Source organism: Gigantopelta aegis, chromosome 7 (genome assembly GCF_016097555.1).
Source record: "Gigantopelta aegis isolate Gae_Host chromosome 7, Gae_host_genome, whole genome shotgun sequence".
In the NCBI taxonomy this organism is placed as follows: domain Eukaryota; kingdom Metazoa; phylum Mollusca; class Gastropoda; order Neomphalida; family Peltospiridae; genus Gigantopelta; species Gigantopelta aegis.
Window position 1 is genome coordinate 40,635,050 of NC_054705.1, and position 20,030 is coordinate 40,655,079.

The 20,030-nt window shown below is 40.0% G+C and overlaps 1 protein-coding gene across 3 annotated transcripts; it reads left to right on the plus strand.

Moving 5' to 3' along the window:
• Positions 1 to 6,043: 6,043 nt before the first annotated feature.
• Positions 6,044 to 19,192, plus strand: LOC121377538 (squalene synthase-like). 3 transcript variants are annotated; one of them, XM_041505578.1, is made up of 9 exons: positions 6,044 to 6,472; positions 9,947 to 10,044; positions 11,683 to 11,866; positions 13,781 to 13,909; positions 14,789 to 14,980; positions 15,886 to 16,062; positions 17,980 to 18,132; positions 18,840 to 19,074; positions 19,106 to 19,162. In XM_041505578.1, the coding sequence occupies exons 1-8, from the start codon at positions 6,374 to 6,376 to the stop codon at positions 19,050 to 19,052; spliced, it is 1,245 nt and encodes a 414-aa protein (XP_041361512.1). In that variant the 5' UTR covers positions 6,044 to 6,373; the 3' UTR covers positions 19,053 to 19,074; positions 19,106 to 19,162. The 3 variants fall into 3 exon arrangements, with proteins under 3 accessions (XP_041361512.1, XP_041361511.1, XP_041361513.1); XM_041505577.1 differs by having other exon boundaries at positions 18,840 to 19,192; XM_041505579.1 differs by having other exon boundaries at positions 6,070 to 6,106; positions 18,840 to 19,192.
• The last annotated feature ends 838 nt before the right edge of the window (positions 19,193 to 20,030 follow it).

A 20,030-nucleotide genomic window follows, 5' to 3' on the forward strand; every position in this document is an offset into this window, starting at 1 on the left:
AAAATTGTTAGCACTACTACTTATCCGAAAAAAGAAAATTCCACAAATTAAAGATTTTAAAAAATATATTTTTCTGAAATTAATTTAACAGAAAGACCCTGAACTAATTTAAAGATAATATTTAATGCACATATGACAAGATATTTTATGTATTTCATCAAATAACCACAAAAACGTTTTAATTGTATGTATTTCACCAAACAGTTGCAAACTATTTTTGAAAACATCACAATTGGAAAAGCGTGTATATTTTGATGACAAGACTTCTATTTGATTTGTTATTGTACATAAGGACACTGAAATTGAGTTTTGTTGAGGAATCTGGTAAATTTAAATGTTACTTGAATTATTAAAGGTAAGTTTAAGGTCACAAAGTTCGAGACGTAACATGAAATAAGAAGTAATTGCAGAATAATCTGCATATAACCATGTAATAAAGAATGTAGCGGATTATGTGAAATACATTAAAATTATTAAATATGATTTTCTTGTTATTATTTTTTCATCAGTTAATTAAAATATTGAAATAAAAGTTTACATATATGCATGGATATTTATATGCGCGCATGCACACACACACACACACACACACACACACACACACACACACACACACACACACAGTGGGACTGCACTGGAACGAATTTTGGTTTGGCCAAGTTCCAGATATTTAGAACATTTCTTTGAAAATTATTAAAATGTGGTTATTTTAAGAATAATTATTTAGCCAGACTAAATGTGGTAGCCATTTAGTATAAAAATTAGCAATTGGCTAATTTGGCAATAGGTAAGATGAGCCCTGCGCGCGCGCGCGCACACACACACACACGCGCACACGTACACGCACACGCACGCACACACATCAATACATACATATATTAAATATTTAAACAATCATTTATAAATAAATAAATATATGCACACCTTATGAAAATTTCACAAGAATAACAGTGCTACGTTCTTCAAACCGGCCTCGGTGGCGTCGTGGCAGACCATCGGTCTACAGGCTGGTAGGTACTGGGTTCGGATCCCAGTCGAGGCATGGAATTTTTAATCCAGATACCGACTCCAAACCCTGAGTGAGTGCTCCGCAAGGCTCAATGGGTAGGTGTAAACCACTTGCACCGATCAGTGATCCATAACTGGTTCAACAAAGGCCATGGTTTGTGCTATCCTGCCTGTGGGAAGCGCAAATAAAAGATCCCTTGCTGCCTGTCGTAAAAGAGTAGCCTATGTGGCGACAGCGGGTTTCCTCAAAACTAAAAAATCTGTGTGGTCCTTAACCATATGTCTGACGCCATATAACCGTAAATAAAATGTGTTGAGTGCGTCGTTAAATAAAACACTTCTTTCTTTCTTTCTTTCATACCAAATAAACCAAAGTGATTTCTTTTTGGGCTCCTAACTGGACACCCTGACACCAAGGTGCAAACATACGGGATCACCGCTTATGTCGAGTCTTTTTAACCAGGACATGATATTTGCTGTCACAGGTCGACAACATAACGCACCCCTAGCTTAGACTCAGTGGCGTAGCGTGGGTTGCTACCTTCACATTTCTTTCATATAGATTTACAAAATTCAAGTGACATCCCGCAAGTATTTAACAGAAGAATCTAGTCAAAACACACCGGTAACCTATTTTCAACGTAAACAAATCATTTGTAGGAACTGTTGACCTTTGACCGGCTCCGTTTCCGAGGAACGAGGCTAAATCGAAATTACTATCAAAACGGAACCATTTTCGTGGTGGTTTGTTTATTTGTGTGTTTATTTATTTATTTTTATTTTTTAAAAATTTTTTGGGTGTGTGTGTGTTTGTTTTGTGGGGTTCTTGTTGTTGCTGTTGTTGTTGTCGTTAGCTATAACGACATTTCAATGTATCAATTAGCAAAAACGGTGTTGGGGTATTAAAACCTGAAAATATTTGGTCCGAACATTCATTATTAAATGCTGAATAATGTAAACAACACATGTTTGTAATGCCATTTTAGTAATACATTTAATTTTGTGCTTCCGTTTAAACCATATAGCATGATAGATTTTAGTGCCGTTTGAGCCAACGCTAGGTTCTATTTTGCCCAATTTGGTTCCGTTTTCGTTTGGGGCCAATTTCACTATAACCCGCTTCCGGAATATCGCGCTTGCGCAGTTCGGAACTCTAAGTCTATTGACAATATACCATTATACGGTATACACGTATCATTGTGTATTTCGTCATCATTCTGAACCGTTTGTTTGAACGGTTTGGAATTCTTGTATGGCTGATGCGGAGTCGCGAATTCAACGCAAAAAAAAAAAAAAAAAAAAAAAAAAAAATACATAAAATTCGGTAAGAAAACCCCCAGATCGCTTTTGAATTATGGACCATTGCCATAATCCAATTATTTTTTTACAAAATATCATTAGTAAGTGGAGTATGGTGGTTACATAGATGGTTGAATAAAGTACATTTAGGGACAAATCAAATTTATATTTGTTTAGGTAATACTTTGTTAAATAGGCCATTTAATAGGTCAGTGGTCTGTGACAGTATGCCTTTAAAATTTAGGCACTGCAATGTATGTATTACCCACTGGCGTAGGAAGCGGGGAGGTGGGGGGGGGGGCATGTGCCCCCCACTTTTCAGATATTTTGCTTTATATTTGCTTAATCATAGTGTAAAAGTGTGTAAATGTAAAAGTGTGCCCCCCCCCCCCCCCACACACACACACGTTTTCGCACCTTCCTACGCCACTGTTACCAATGCTAAACTTTTCAACTTCAACATTTTATTAAAGGTTTTCTGAAATGTTATTTAACATTACCACAGGTGTGACAAATCCCATTAACAAGGACTGCTTAATGATAAAGTAGCACTAGGCTGAAATAGGTTGTTTTACCGTGTGTTGGTCATATTTTTAAAATGATTATTTTAGGGAAGGGTCAGGAAAAGGGTGATAACACTCCAAAGCTACCACTATTCCAACGCTATCACCTATTTTCCAAACCTAGATATGCATACCTTGCCACTATGTCTGCCAGAAAGAAATTTTGGGGTATGGCGCTATGGATTTGAATGCAACCACAGTCAACAAGGGGTATGGGGCCTCCCACCCCCATATTTCTGTGTTTGTTAATTTAATGTCATAGGCCTTAGAAGTGGGGGTGGGTGTACCGTGGACTGGCTTCCAACTCTGAAGATAATGCATCCACCCCCCCACCACCACCCCCCCACCCCCCGCTGAAAAATCGAAGTAATATATTAAATGCCCCTACCCCCATTGCTGTCTTTGATTTTGATCAGGTAAAAGGTTTTGTTATTCAGATCTATTCCAGTTTGTACACAATTATCCGAAAAAGATGCACTTTTATATTCATATATAAATACTCTATACAGTACTGCGTAAAACAATTTTGGCTAAAGCATTTTCAATATGGCTAATAAAAATTCTATTTGGCTAATATTTTGGCTACAGCTATTTTTGATCCAGGATGGAGCCCTGCCCCCCCCCCCCCCCCCGAAAGAAAATGGGTTAAGTTTAGGGTTAGGGTTAAGAAAATAATACAGTATTGATAGGAGTAATATATATATATATATATATATATATATATATATATATATATATATATATGCAAAAGAATCTGGGTATGGCACCATACCCATTTTACCCTCTGGCAGAAACCCTGCAGTTGCTTAGGGGCCATCCATAATTTTCAACATCTCTACGAGCGTACAAACCGTACACTTTTGACCCCCCCTCCACCCCCACCCCCTAAAAGTGTACATCCCCAAATGAAAAATGTTGATCGACATTTTTCATTTTCAAAAAGTGTACGCTGGCCCTTTAACCCCCCCCCCCCCCCCCCCCCCCGGGCGTACGGTTTGTACGCTCGTGCAAAATGTTGAAAATTATGGACGGACCCTTATGACAAGGCTCATAGTAGGCCCCTAATGTTTAGCCCTTACCCCCCAAATTGATACCGATAAACCCAGTGGCGTAGCTTGGGCGGGGCCACTGCGGCGGTTGCCCCGGCGCAAACTTCTGGACTGGTGGAAGGGACTCGGGGAGTGCTAACGGTCCACTGGTTATGGGGCGCAATACTTGTCTTGCCCCGGGCGCAGACAACCCACGCTACGCCACTGGATAAACCCTATTGGCTCATGGACTATTATATTTATCTGCTAAACGCTGGATTTTCCGGGGGCACTTCGAACTTTAAAAAGGGTGCGCCCCTCCAACGCCACCGCGGGCAGTTTCTAAGATTAACTATAATACAATAAACTGAACTGAACTGAATTTAATTAACATCGCGCACTGTGCGCGATTTCTTGTAATCTTACTAATGTGCATTGGCGTAGCCTCTGGCATGGTCTTCCTCGGTCACCCCCCCCCCCCCCCCACACACACACACACACACATACACACCGTTCAATGTGGGTGGCCCCTCAATATAAAATCTAACGCACCCCTAGCTTCGACTCAGTGGCGTAGCGTGGGTTGCCACCTTGCCAGCGCCCGGGGCAAGGCAAGTATTGCGCCCCCTAACCAGTGGACTTTTAGCACTCCCCGAGTCCCTTCCACCAGTCCAGAATTTTGCGCCCGGGGCAACCGCCCCCCCCCCCCCCCCTTGGCCCCGCCCACGCTACGTCACTGCTTCGACTTCAATTGTCCTGATAAATAATCAAACAATCATTGAACACTTACCTCTGTTCATGCCTCCAATCCACTCAGAACTTCTAGAAAACAATGCAACAGCTAGAACATCACATTTTACTGTAGATGTCGGCATTAGATTCAGTAGTAATAGATCCATGCACAGATATTTGACATATTATACACATTTGAAATAAATATGATTATAAATGTCAAAAAGCGATTCTGTTCGCACATTTCTATATCCATAGGAATGTCGGTAGTACCGCTTTGGTATTTATAAGCATATTAAAAGCATTGTTGACGTCACGCTAAAGCATTGTTGACGTCACGTCAAATGAATATTGACATTTTTTAAGGTAACGCTTTCGGTCATTTTCGTTACTTTACGGAACATGTCAAAATACAATGTACTATTGAAATGCGCACCCGAGCACCCTTTCCTTTGCAGGCCTGTTTAAAACGGGGGCTGGGGGCATGTGCCTCTCCCGACTCGAAGACAAATATATACGGGGGTTTTTTGGGGTTTTTTTTTTGGGGGGGGGGGTTGGGGGGGGTTTTGTGTGCGTTTTTTTGGTGTTTGTTTTTTTTTGTGTGGGGGGGGGGGGTTGTCCTACTCCTGAATAAAGATAAAATGTGACTTCTTTCACCACCTCCCCACTAAAAAAAATGGCCTCCACTACATATCGAGTGTACCCTCCACCCCACTCCAGGTGTCGTCCCCACGAGCTTGCCTTGATCCGCACCTGACAGGGGAACAAAAGGTTGCGCAGGATAATGAACAATAACAACCCTTTGTCCGTCAACATCAGGAATGATGATAAAGTGCATAAAAATATTTTGTAGGGTTTTTTTTAATATCAAATTCAAAATGTAGCGCCACATCTTAACAAGTCGGTGCATGGATGTTTCAATATTAATATTATATATTTTTTAAATGGTAGTGCATAAAATTATTTGGTTATTTAACATAATTCTAATGACCCGGATTCCTAAGTTAGGTGCTTGTAATGTAATCAAAAATATTTAGGGTTCACAAAAAAAAAAACCCACCCTACCCCCACCCCCACCCCCAACAAACAGACCAAAGCCGAACATTTTCAAGTCGGGTGGGGGGGGGGGGGTCTATTTCCCACGGCCAGATGATTCTACAAGTAATGCGCATCATGACAAACGCTGGTACATGTAAATGCCAATGATATTTTTTATTCAGAATTATTGGGGAGGGGTCTAAAGATTCAATGAGTCTGTTATATTTGTCCAGTCTTTCTTTTGACATCTCAAAAACACGTGTTGTTGTTTTGATTTCGCGAAGAGTTATCTTTCCTTTAGTATTAATATCTGCATCTTGATTGGATAATCTTGACTCGCCTGTTTCATTTGGATCAATCAAGACGGCGGTTGCAATGAGCTGTCGAGGTGGTCTGAGAACAAAAGTCTGCTTTAAAAATGTTTGTGACATATTCATGGTAACAGTAGACGTTCGAGACGGTTTTTGTGGTACTTGTATTAATAACTAAAATAACGTTGATTATTGATTTACCGTAGTTGTCGTGTTTGATTTACCAAATCATTGAATATTCTCTGCACAGACTGCAGTTGTAGTATACTTATTACTGTTGCCGGTTGACCTGTTACCGTGAATGCAGATTTGTCGTGCTCTCGTACGGTGTGGGACAGGTGCCAAAATCTCAGACCTGCTTTGATTTCGTGAGCTGAAAATATTGTAATCCACCATGGACTTTCTGAAATCGGTCACACATCCTGATGAAATTGTTGCCTTGGTTCGCTTCAAGCTTGGTGCTTGTGAATCGGTTGTGGCGAAATGTAATTTTGTAAGTATCATATCATGATATAATAAGACTATCATAAGTTAATATCAGAATAACTGAGTCTGAGAATTCCTTTTAAAAAGAAATTAATAATAAGTAAAGGTACACTTAGAGATTGATATATTTGTTAAACCTAGTAGTGTATTATTATTTTAACAAAACAGCGGTACTCCCGGTACTCTGCCATTTGAGAGCTACATGTAGGCAGACATTTGGACAGTTACAGCCTGGAACAGTTTTAAAAATGTTGATTTGTGATATTTCTAGTCAACTGAAAATTGATTAATGACAAAATTGTGTAGGGAGCTCTGAAACGTGCTTAATAAATCCCCACGCGATACTGAACAAACTGTTCCTTGAGTTATGATCGCTCTGTGCCATCAGAGACCAAGTTCTCTATAACAAAAACTAGATTTTTGCCTATCACTGAGTAGGCAAAGATTCCTGCTCTAATAAAACAATAATCCAGTGTCTGACGTTTAATATTTAATGATTTTACGTTGATCATTTAAAGTCCACTTATATACAGATATTTCACATACACTAACTAGGGAAAGAAATCCAGCAGTACCCTCTTTCAACAATGTTAACCAGTCAATTCGTACCAGTCATTTCGTACCCAATTTTACCATTTCATACCCAAGTCATTTCATACCTTGGTCATTTTGTACCATAGTTATTTGGTCATTTCGTACCATAGTCATTTCGTACCATGGTTATTTTGTACCATGTCTGTTTGGTCGTTTCGTACCTCAATCATTTATTGTGCAGCTTAGTTGACTGATAGATAGTAAAATGTCGAATTACTGATTTAAAAAATGAACATTGGGCTCATATGAAATGATCATCAGTGGCAATATACATATATGGTCATTTAAACCTTTGCTCACTTTACAAGGTATGTTTACATGTCAACGTTTATTCGTCAACAATAAAAATGAGAAGTGGCATACCATGACAAAAATAAGATACAAGATGGTAAAAAAGAAGGTACGAAATGACCAAAGCACTGTGGTACGAAATGACCATAAACTATGGTACGAAATGACTAGTAACCTCAACAATGTGTCGGGTAGCCTGACGGTAAGAGAGCTAGACGGACATTTGAACAGTTATCAACACCCTCTAACTGTCCGAGACCAGTCTATATTTATATAAACGGTAGTCAAAGATTCAATAATGTTCCGGTTAAATATGTAGTTGCTAATGGGTTACTTCCTGTAGTGTGTGTGTTAGTGATTAATAAGTGACTTTTTTTTTATCAAGGAACTCGAAAATTATAAATATATGATGAATAGGATTCAGGGGATAAAAAATCCTATCACCCGACGCCCGTGCCAAGTGGAATTTTCGTGTTGGACAAGTAATTATGTTAACTGCATAGGTCCTATGACAAGTGAATAATGTAAGACCTAAAACTTATTTAATTTTGTTACAAATTTCAGTAACTCCTCTGGAAAGAGTTCCGATCGTTCGAGTATTTACATAGGAGAACTTACCCAAACCCTAAATGCTGGAACGATCGGTACTCTTGCCAATGCGTTAGGACACCAAAATGGAAATTGTGTTGAAAAGTTTGATAACAATTTAGAATTATTCCCCTTTTACTATCAATTTCTGCCACTGAACGTTCGATTGAATTCGTACAAGTAATTGTTTTGATGATCTTCAAACTTGGAAATAGCATCCAATACGCTTTACAGCTTATATAAAAAATAAGGGATACATGCCTTGTGTATGCAATCAGAATGTTTAATCGTTGCAAACATGGTTACCAGGTAAATGAGGTGGGATACAGTTTAAAACTGTCATATTAAAATTAACATTAACACGGTTGCGGAATCTGCTGTTTGCAAATGAACAGGGACATAAGTAAAGCAAGTGCTACTAACGAGTTTATAATTTCTGAGTTCACTTGAACAAATCATAAATATTACGAACTGAATTCAACTGTTTAAATCAACAACTAATGAAGACGGACAAAAGTACAATAAACAGTGGATACTACTGATCAGACATATAAATTCAATACTTCCTGGGTAAGTGTTTTAATCTATTGCCAAAATTCTTTATTTGTGCAATTAAGCCAATTACTTTCAAGATTATTACATTATTGAGCACTGTATTAAATTAAGTACAGTAACAGAATTGGTTACCTTAAGAAGTGTGGGCAAGTGGAAAAATATATGGGGCAAGTGAATATCTGATTGGCACTTGCCCTGTGGCAAGTAATTTTTTTGAAGTGTTTTGAACCCCTGAGGATTGTTGTTGTATTAGAGTAGGAATCTTTGACTACCGTTTGATAGACATAGATTGCACAGAATTTATATGGATTGGTCTCTGACTGTTGATAACTGTCCAAATGACCGTCTAGCTCTCTTACCGTCAGAGTACTCGGGTTACATGTATGTGTCTGTTAGATATGTGGGTGCAAAAACAAATAACAACTAGAAGATTGCATAGAATACACAAGTCTGTGGATTTGTGTGATACTTTACTACATAGCCAATTGACAGTCTGTATGAGTTTAAAGTTGCATAACTAAATAGTGAATAGAATATACAGTTTGTATTCATGAGGGATTGTGCCCTACATGGTAAAATGGGTATGGCTCCATACCCAAAATTTTGGCAGATTTTATTATTTTAAATTCACCTTTTAACAGAATTAATTACTATTATAATTACTGTATGATTTTCTTAACCCTAAGCCTAAACTTAACCCATTTTCTTTCTGGAGGAGGTCCCCCATACCCCTGTTGACTATGGTTGCATTCAATTCCATAGGACCGGCCTCGGTAGCGTAGTGGTTAGGCCATCGGTCTACAGGCTGGTAGGTACTGGGTTCGGATCCCAGTCGAGGCATGGGATTTTTAATCCAGATACCGACTCCAAACCCTGAGTGAGTGCCCCGCAAGGCTCAATGGGTAGGTGTAAACCACTTGCACCGACCAGTGATCCATAACTGGTTCAACAAAGGCCATGGTTTGTGCTATCCTGCCTGTGGGAAGCGCAAATAAAAGATCCCTTGCTGCCGGTCGTAAAAGAGTAGCCTATGTGGCGACAACGGGTTTCCTCTAAAAAAAATCTGTGTGGTCCGTAACCATATGTCTGACGCCATATAACCGTAAATAAAATGTGTTGAGTGCGTCGTTAAATAAAACACTTCTTTCTTTCAATTCCATAGTTTCTGATGCCATATACCGGTAACCATAAATAAAATATGTTGAGTGCTTCATTAAATAAAGCATTTCCTTCTTTCAATTCCGTAGTGGTGTAACAAAGGGCGTGGTATGTGCTATCCTGTCATGGGATGGTGCATATAAAAGTTCTCTTGCTGCTTATTGAAAAGAGTAGCCGATGAAGTGGTGACAGCGGGTTTCCTCTCTCAGTATCTGTGTGGTCCTTATAACCATATGTCCAATGTCATATAACCGTAAATAAAATGATTTTAAAATATAAACTTCGTTAATTGCAGAAGGCGATGTCTCCGACACTGGGAACATGCTACGCCTATTTAAAAAAGACAAGCAGGAGTTTCGCTGCCGTTATACAAGCATTGGATGGAGATATCCGGTAAAACATTTATTCATCTTTAGACTACTTTATTATTTTTTGACAAAAAACGTGTTTAGTGGGTGCAAGTTTATAATTTTTACTCACATATATTCACTTAAATGTTTTATACATAAATACATAAAATAAAGTTCAAATTTGAATTGGTATTATTTTTGTGGGGGATTTATAATTTTTATGATATTTTATTTCAGTTAATTTGTTGATTAAAATTAGGCAAAAAAATAAAAATATAAGTTGTGTTTACTTACAGGCATTTGTGGCCAGCTGTTAAGTATTTATGTCCATTATTTCCAATAACTGGTTTTCTGACCAGAATGTTAAAACAGAACGAACTATGATTTATATCCCAATATTTGGTGATTTTTATCTTTGGTAAAACAATCAAATCTATTATCAAATTAGCTGTTACAATCAGTTATCGATTCCTCAAAATGACTGTGACATTCTGCCATTGTTATCAAGTGAAAATGCTTGCCAAAACTCACTTTTTCAACTCAAAATTCCCAGGTATTTTCCATTGAAAAACGAAAAACTAAAGCTGCCAAACTCTGAACTAAATTGTTATTTCTGGTGATTGCACTGTATACAGTGTACAGTATGTCGACTGGCGTGACGTCGGGCGAGATATCTCGCCTGCAGTAATCAAAAGGTTAAATCATATTATAGGTTTTGCATGTTTTAGATAATTTGGCGAAATCTTCTGATCACTTAGAGCTAGCTCTGATTACATGTACATGTAGGTTACATTTTTTTATTATTATTTTTTAAAATTATTCACAAAACCCCTGTTTACACTTGTATCCATGACAACCAGGGGGAAGAAGTGATGGATATTTTAACATATGAATGTATTATAATTGATATATTATTCTTACATTTATTACACAAAATTATCATCTACTACAAAATCAAAATCATTTATATGGATACTTTCCACAGAGAGAGAGAGAGAGAAAGTACAGTTAGGCTAGTGAGTTTTTAATTGAGGCTAGTAAATATTAAAAATCACTGATCCCATGGCTAGTGGATTTTATAAAAATTCTAGAAGCTCTGGTTATGTTGATGATCACTTGAAATATTTTAAAACTAGTAAAAGACATTTATGCAGTGCTTACGGTTTAGAAATTGTTGGTGAGCAGCAAACTGCTCTCCTGAAAACAGGTACATGTAACATGTAGGTGAGCTGTTCTCGGTGTCAAATGTGCTGTCATTTTGAGTAAAATGAAATATCAACCGATACCACCACTGGTATGAATAAATCTTACAGCATATTGGCAAACAAGTAACAAACTAATCATTAAAATTTACTTATAATCCAGAGTTTCAAACAAAATTGCCATGGAAAATGCTGTGGACACTTATTTTTCCATGGCAAATTTATTTGCCGTAGACATTTTCTGAATTGCAGGTGTTGCGATAACTAGCAGAACGACAGTGGCATGATGTTACTAATGATAGGTTTAGCACTGAAACCTACAGTGATGAAACAAAAGAAGCGATATCTCCTAGGAGAATATCGCATGAGATATCGCAACTTATAATGCCAGCAATATCTCCTACGTAAGCCTTTAATGGATGATAAACTGCACTGCTTGAAAATCTGTACATTTACATGTAGGTGTTTCTGTACTTCAGGAATGCTGTCTGTATTTTCTACCTGGTGTTGCGGGCTCTAGACACGGTCGAGGACGACATGACGATTCCAAATGACGTCAAGATTCCCATGCTAGAGTCGTTCCACAAGAACTTGAAGGACCCCAACTGGCGCTTCCTCGACAGCAAGGAAAAAGACAAAATAGTTCTGGAAGACTTTCCTACTGTGAGTTCCATCTACAGTGAAACCTCTCAAGACCGGACCCTCTTTTTAAAAAACATGTTAGAACTTAACCCCTCTAAACCAGATCCCTCTTAATAGCGGACAGTTGTCTTGGTCACCAGGGTGTCCGGTTTAGAAGGGTTTCACTGGACTTGTGTAAATCGGGGATTTATCCAGAATCTTTCACCAGGGTTCTATGTCTGCTGGAAGTTATTGATAATTGGGATATTTTTATGCCACTGAATGTCTGATGCAGTGCACCATTGAAAAATGATTTTTTTAGAGCAGAAGGAGGAGGAAACTGTTTATTTAATGACGCACTCAACACATTTTATTTACGGTTATATGGTTAAGGACCACACAGATATTGAGAGAGGAAACCTGCTGTCGCCACTTCATGGGCTACTCTTTTCGATTAGCCACAAGGGATCTTTTATATGCACCATCCCACAGACAGGATAATACATACCACGGCCTTTGTTACACCAGTTGTGGAGCACTGGCTTGAATGAGAAATAGTCCAATGGGCCCACCGACGGGGATCGATCCAAGACCGACCGCAACATCAAGCAAACACCATACCACTTTATCTGTCACTTTCATTTTGGCCAGGACTGTGGGTGCTAATTGGATATGAATGCTGCGGATACCCAAAGCAATTGATGTTAATTGCCACTCGGTAACACAAAGCACATTGACAGTATGCTACCAGTGGTCATCAGTGTTGGATATTCACCAATCAACAGGTTAAATACAGCACTATGATTGACTTCTGACCAGACTGTTGGTTGTATTATCGAGGGCATTATTATGACTAAATGGACTTCGGTTCAAAAAGGACTTTGGCGGATGGTGAGGGTGGCAGTAAATCGAGTGAATTAAACAGAGATACAAACGGTACTTGAAGAGATGTTTGCGGTAGGCAGGGTTGCAGGCCATAGGCTTTCATTCCATTTCATTTCAACTTATTTTCATGCTTATATCCAATTAAGGTTCAAGCATACTGTCATGGGCACACTTCAGCTATCTGGGCTGTCTGTCCAGGACAGTGGGTTAGTTGTTAATTGTAAGTGGTTAGTCAGAGAGAAGAGAGTGTAGTGGTCTTACACCTACCCATTGAGTCATTAAAACTCGCTCTAGGTGGGAGCCGGTACCGGGCTGCGAACCCTGTACCTACCAGCCTTATGTCCGATGGCTTAACCATGATGCCACCAAGGCCGGTATATGATTTCAAACTTCATGTGAAACACTTTTTTTGGGGTTCCGTGCATTGTGATCACGGGAACCCATCGAAAACTGTTTATATTAGTTTTGTTGAATTGTCGTACTCGATATAATAATCATGGGAAGCAAAATTTTCAGTTCCGAGAATTTACCGATGATCATTAATGTGAAATCCGAAGGTCTGGGGTTGGCGTTAAATCGGATGTCAATAAGATTTATTGAGGGTACACAGTATACTAAAATATGTTTTTATTGTTCAGTATACATTTATGTATGTACACGTATGTAAACATCAATATGCATGGCACATGTATTGGAACAAGAGGAGACCGATAGGAAGATTATCTTGCAGGGGACATGTGAATGAAGGGGAGGTAATTACAGTTTACATGGGGCAGGTTCATTGAAGGAAGGGGAGAGACATTTTATGTTTTACACTGTTGACCGATTCCGTTACGATAACCGGGGATACATGTAATTACAGACCACTGACTGTTTCTTTATTTATTTCAGATCTCGTACGAGTTCCGCCTGCTTGACGAGTGTTATCAAACAGTGATTTCTTTATTTCAGATCTCGTACGAGTTCTGCCAGCTTGACGAGTGTTATCAAACGGTGATTTCTTTATTTCAGATCTAGTTCGAGTTCCGCCAGCTTGACGAGTGTTATCAAACGGTGATTTCTTTATTTCAGATCTCATACGAGTTCCGCCAGCTTGACGAGTGTTATCAAACGGTGATTTCCGACATCTGTATGAAGATGGGCAAAGGCATGACAGTTTTTCTCGATCGAGATATTGAGACTGTGGAGGAGTGGAATCAGGTAGGAGTTCTCTCCCTTGACCTAGAGGCAGGATGTAGCTCGGTGGTAGAGCTCCAGCCTCTGGTATGATGGGAAGGAAGGAATGTTTTATTTAACGACATACTCAACAGAGTTTAATTATGGTTATATGGCATCAGACCACTCGTATATTGAGAGAGGAAACCCGCTGCCACGCAGTGGGCTACTCTCCAAGTAGCAGCAAGGTATCTTTTATATGCACCATCCCACAGACAGGATAGCACATACCACGGTCTTCGATGTACCAGTCGTGGTGCACTGGCTGGAACAAGAAATAGCCCAATGGGCCCAATGATGGGGATCGATCCCACACCGACCACACACTAAGCCTGGTATGATGGGTCCATTCTATGTGGTATATTTATCACTGGTACGTCAAAGGCCATGGTGTGTATTGTCCTGTCAATGGGATAGTGCTTATACAAGATCCTTTGCTGTTTTATTTAGTAGGATTAGCCTGTATGGAGGCAAGAGTTTTTCTCTTTCTCTGTGTGTCTTTCTCTCTCTCTCTCTCTTCTTCCTCTCTCTCCCCTTCCTCTCTCTCCCCTTCCTCTCTCTCCCTGTCGTTTTCCCCTTCTCCCTCTCCCCTCCCCATCTGTCTGTGTCTCTCTCTCTCTGTCTCTGTATCTCTCTTTCTCTCTCTCTCTTTCTCTCCCTCTCCCTCTCTCTCTCTCTCCCTCTCCCTTTCCCTCCCTCTCCCTCTCCCCATCCATCCATCCATCCATCTATCCATCCAAGTGTCAAAAACTAACATGGACATCTAGTAGCCATAATTAAAACGTAAAAATATTTTGAGGTGTCACTATGCAAATATTCCTTTTCTTTCCTCGTTTGATGTTAATATTTGTTTGTTTGTTCCAGTACTGCCACTATGTTGCCGGTCTGGTAGGGATTGGTCTGTCCCAACTGTTCGCGGCGTCGGAACTCGAGGATGAGGTTGTCGGAAAGGATACCGATCTGGCGAACAGGATGGGTCTGTTTCTTCAGAAGACCAACATCATCCGGGACTACTTGGAGGACGTCCGGGACGGGCGGGAATTCTGGCCCAAGGAGGTCAGTCTTTGTTGTGTTTTTCCTTTGAGATGCTTGCGTCGCAGGATCGAACCACCTCTCTCTTTTCCTCTCTCCGTATCCCCCTCTTTATTTCTCTTTCTCCTCTATCTGTCCCTCTCCCCCTCTTTGTCTCTCCCTCTATATCCCTTCCTGTCTCTTCCCCACTTTGATGGATCCATTTAACTGATTGGGTTTTTTCTCGTTAAAACCAATGCACCAGAACTGGTCAAAGGCCGTGGTATGTGCTTACCTGTCTGTCGGAAGGCGCATATAAAAGATCCCTTGCTACATTAGGGAAAATGTAACAGTTTTCCTCTGATGAATACAAAATGTTTGACATCCAGTAGGCAATGATTAATTAATCAATGTGCTCTAGTAGTGTCGTTAAACAAATGAAATGGGTTAAAATTAGGGTTATGGTTAAGAAAATCATACAGTAATGATAAGAGTAATTAATTTGGTCAAAAGAACTTTAAAAAACAAATCTGGGTATGGCGTCATACCCGTTTTACCCTCTGACAGAAACCCTGCATCCATCCATCCATCCATCCATCAATGCACCCACCCATCCATGGTCCAACCAACCAACCATCCATGCACCCTCCTAACAAAACAAGACTATTTTCACACAAGCTTGGTCATTACTAACCGTGAAGCTGTTCATAAAATAATTCTGACTTTGTTAAAAAACTGACATATATATAAACTATTAGCAATCCATCCATCCATCCATCCATCCATCCATCCATCCATGGTCCAACCAACCAACCATTCATGCACCCTCCTAACAAAACAAGGCTATTTTCACACACTTTTGGTCATTACTAACCATGAAGCTCTTTGTCAAATAATTCTGACATTTGTTAAAAATCTGACATATATAAACTATCGTCAATTTGTTACAGATTTGGAGTAAACACGCTAAGAAGTTGAGTGACTTGGCAGATGAAGACAAGCGGAAGAACGCCCTGCTGTGTCTGAATGAACTCATCACCAATGCCCTGGAGCTCGTGCCGGACTGTATCAAGTATATGTCACGCCTTCACAATCAGAGTGTATTCAACTTCTGTGCAATACCGCAGGTATGTGATGGGCTCATAATACGGGTAGTTTATGGAATGTTATACTGGTCATAGCTATTCTTTGTTTTATTACTTCCACCAGGGCACAATCAGGCAACGAAATAAGTTCGTGAACGGTCGTTCAGGTTACATGTAAGAAAAATCGAGAATGGTGTTTCGTTCTCGACAAAAATTTCAATGTACTTTCCTTTCCGAACTTAATCCAGGCAATGCGTTCCGGACTTTCGTGTTTCGCTTTCTCGTATGAAATTGCACCGATATCCATGTGCACTTGTGCAATTGCAAGCAATTTTGGCAATCCGTGTTTAAGCAGCGCCCACTAGATAAATTTACTTCCAGATTTCGTTTCTCGTACCAATGTGGTAACCTATAGGTTACCAGGCTATATTTTGTGGTAACCTGTAAATGGGTTACCAGACACAATGCTTATTTCGATGCCTGCACAATGTTTCACAAGTTTGCTTGTCGGTTACACAACTTTAAAATCATGAGAACCCGCCAATCAGTTTTATGTGTTGAACAATTGCATTCTGAAATTAAAAGTACCATATATCAGTAATGAAAGTGAAAATCAGTTTATGTTTTTAAATACGTTTGAGCCACCAGTGTAGCACAGAACCGTAGTTGAAGTGTTTTAGGATTAGGTAGGTCTAACTCATTTGTTATGAGAACTACATGTATATTCACGTAACCGACCAATCGGTTACCTACTAAGTAAAACTTACATGAACTGACTTTAAGATACCTAAGATTTTGAAATATTGTCCCCTGTTCCACCCTATCCCACACCATGCATATCATAATGAGTTCACAACAAAGATTTTTTTATGACAGAATATTAAACCGAGCACTCCTCCAAACTGGACAATTTATTTGATCCTGTAGGTGTCCGGTTTACAGGGGTTTCATTGTAAATATATATTGTGGGGTGGTGGTGGGGGCGGGGGTGGTTGCACCCTTGGATATGCACCTGTCGTGCTATCCTTCAGGGTTTTATCACTTACATTGCTATGATCCGATATTTGGCACTGGTTTTATTCCCAATTTTGAAGAAAAAATTCCCAAATTTTCATCTTTTGTTACATTTATTTAAGTAAATGCATTTTAACATATCTGTTAACTAGAATAAAATACATGAAGTTTTAAAGCTTTATTATCTCAACGTAGTTTTATGTTTTTCAAGTTGAAATGAAAATTTGTAACGACATTAAATGACACTACATTGTCAGATCCATGTCATGTATAGTGCTTTACTACTGTTTAAAATTCTGCTTCTTGTATCTCCACAGTGGATGTTAATAGTGGGTGGGGTTGGGGGGGGGGGGGGTGGGTGGAGATAAAGAGACAGAGATGGGGGTGGGATTAGAGGGAGGAGATGTAGAGAGACAGAGAAGAAATGAAGAAGATATAAGAATCTGGCCATATGGGTTAGAAACAGTACATCCAAGGTAGTGGAAATGTCGATGTGGGTTGAAGCTTGCAGAGTTTTCTTCTATCTTGGGGCGGGACGTAACCCAGTGGTACAGTGCTCACTCGATGCGCGGTCGGTCTGGGATCGATCCCCGTCGGTGGGCCCATTGGGCAATTTCTCGTTCCAGCCAGTGCACCACGACTGGTATATCAAAGGCCGTGGTATGTACTACTCTGTCTGTGGGATAGTGCATATAAAAGAACCCTTGCTGCTAATCGAAAAGAGTAGCCCATGAAGTGTCGACAGTGGGTTTCCTCTCTCCATATCTGTGTGGTCCTTAGCCATATGTCTGATGCCATATAACCATAACAAAAATGTGTTGAGCACGTCGTTAAATAAAACTTCTTCTAATTCTATCTTGTATATGCAGGGTTGAGAGAAAACCTGCACACCCCCACCCTTCCCTTGGACTGGTCCTACTACTGCTTTGTTTACTGTATTGACAGGTGATGGCTATTGCTACCCTGGAGAGGTGCTACAACAACCCAAGTGTGTTCACGGGGGTGGTCAAGATCCGTAAAGGGGAGGCCGTCAAGATGATGATGGAATCGACGAGCCTGGGCAAAGTGAAGTCCATCATGCACCACTTCTCATCAGAGGTATTTTGTTGCATTCATCATTACCGATCCATTTCCTAAATAGGTCCTCCCCCATCCCAACCAGTGCCCCACGACTGGCATATCAAATGTTGTGGTGCGTGCTGTCTTTTCTGTGGAAGAGTGCACATAAAAGATTCTTTGATCCTAATGGTAAAAATGTAGTGGCTTTCCTCTGAGGCTATGTTTGAGAATTATCAAATGTTTGACATCCACCAGCCGAATAAATTAGTGTGCTCTTGCGGTGTCGTTAAAGAAAACAAGAGTTGTGGATAATTCATTTTACTTTCCATCAGAGGTTTGTCATTTTACAATTGACGGTTGGGTCTTTTTAAGGTTGAATAAATTTTTTATTCTTTTCTCTCTCTCCCCTTCTCTCTTCCTCTCACTCACACACTCTCACTCTGTATCTTGCACTATCTCTCTCTCCCTCCCTCTGTCTGTCTCTCTCTCACTCCCTCTGTCTGTCTCTCTCTCACTCCCTACTTACCTGTCTCTCTCTCTCTCTCTCTCTCTCTCTCTCTCTCTCTCTCCCCCCCCCCCCCCCCCCCCCCTCTTCCTCTGTGAAATGTCAAAATAACCATATATTAGACACCAAATAACCATAATTTCAATGTGCAGTGGTTTTGTTAAATATTCCTTTCTAATGAACTGAGAATAATCTTTTCCTGTAAGACAGTTAATTCCGTGCAATTCTTGTTTAACTTCAGATCTTGATGCGCGTTCCGCTGGACGACCCGATAGGCCCAGAGACTCGGCGTCAGTGTCTGCTGGTGCTGGAACACAGTGCCACGAAGCAGGAGTTCCACTCATCGAGTGTCTTCCTGCCCATCTACGTCTCGTGCGCCATGATGGTGACGGCCATCGCCTACAACTACTGGTCTCAGGTGGAGGTGTGGTACCGGTCCTACTACGAACAGTGAAACAACTCCTCGGCCCCGTGCTTATTAAAACTTTTTAAAAGAGTCCAGACTCAATCTCTAATGACGACGTAACACACATACAATTTCAAGCACTGGTGTAGGAAGTGGGGGAGGGTTCTTCCCCCCCCCCCCCCCCCCCCCCCCCCCCCCCCCCCCCCCAAAACCACTTTGTAGCAGCAGCAAGGGTTTTTATATATTTTTACATGTATTTATATATACAGTGAAATGTCTGTTTAAAAGGGACTCTGTAAAATGTCAGGTTTTGAGAGAATTCTGGTTTACAGTGGGTCCAGTCTTACGGTTTCTCTGTATATGTGTGAGTGTGTGTCATCCCCCCCCACACTTTTTGGCACCTTCCTATGCTTGTGATTTGTATGGCATTGTGATGACACTATGGTCTCAGACTGTATTAGAGTCTCGAGTCTAGACTCTAAAAGTATTATAAGCACCAAGCCATCGTCTCAGGTGTAGGTGTGGTGCCGGTCATACTACGAACAGTGAAGCTATTGTTACCTGAAACCTGCTCATGTTATCTAGTGTTAAAAACAGAGTGCTACTTGGTCACACATACACAGACGAATTGTTAATATTGCTGTACATAATACTGTGCTCATTGTTTATTCCTTCGATCTCACGATGGACTATCCATGATGGCAAACAGTCGGTGGACTGTCGGGCTGACCACTGATGTAATGGACTGAATTAACACAAGCCCTGTCAGTCTATAGTCCGTCCCACAGGGAACGCCATTTTTCATATGATGAAATTTACTATAAGTTATTTATTTCTATTATTTAATAGTATTTCTTTGTTATTTCCAAAACACTTATTTTTCTTCTTACATCAAACCAAACTGAAGTTATTTACAGAAAACCTGTTTTATAGAATAATAGGACGACTATAGGCCTACTGTCAATGCAAAATAATTGGACTCTGTACAAATACAATGGTATTGGGAATCGGTTGGAAATTTCATCG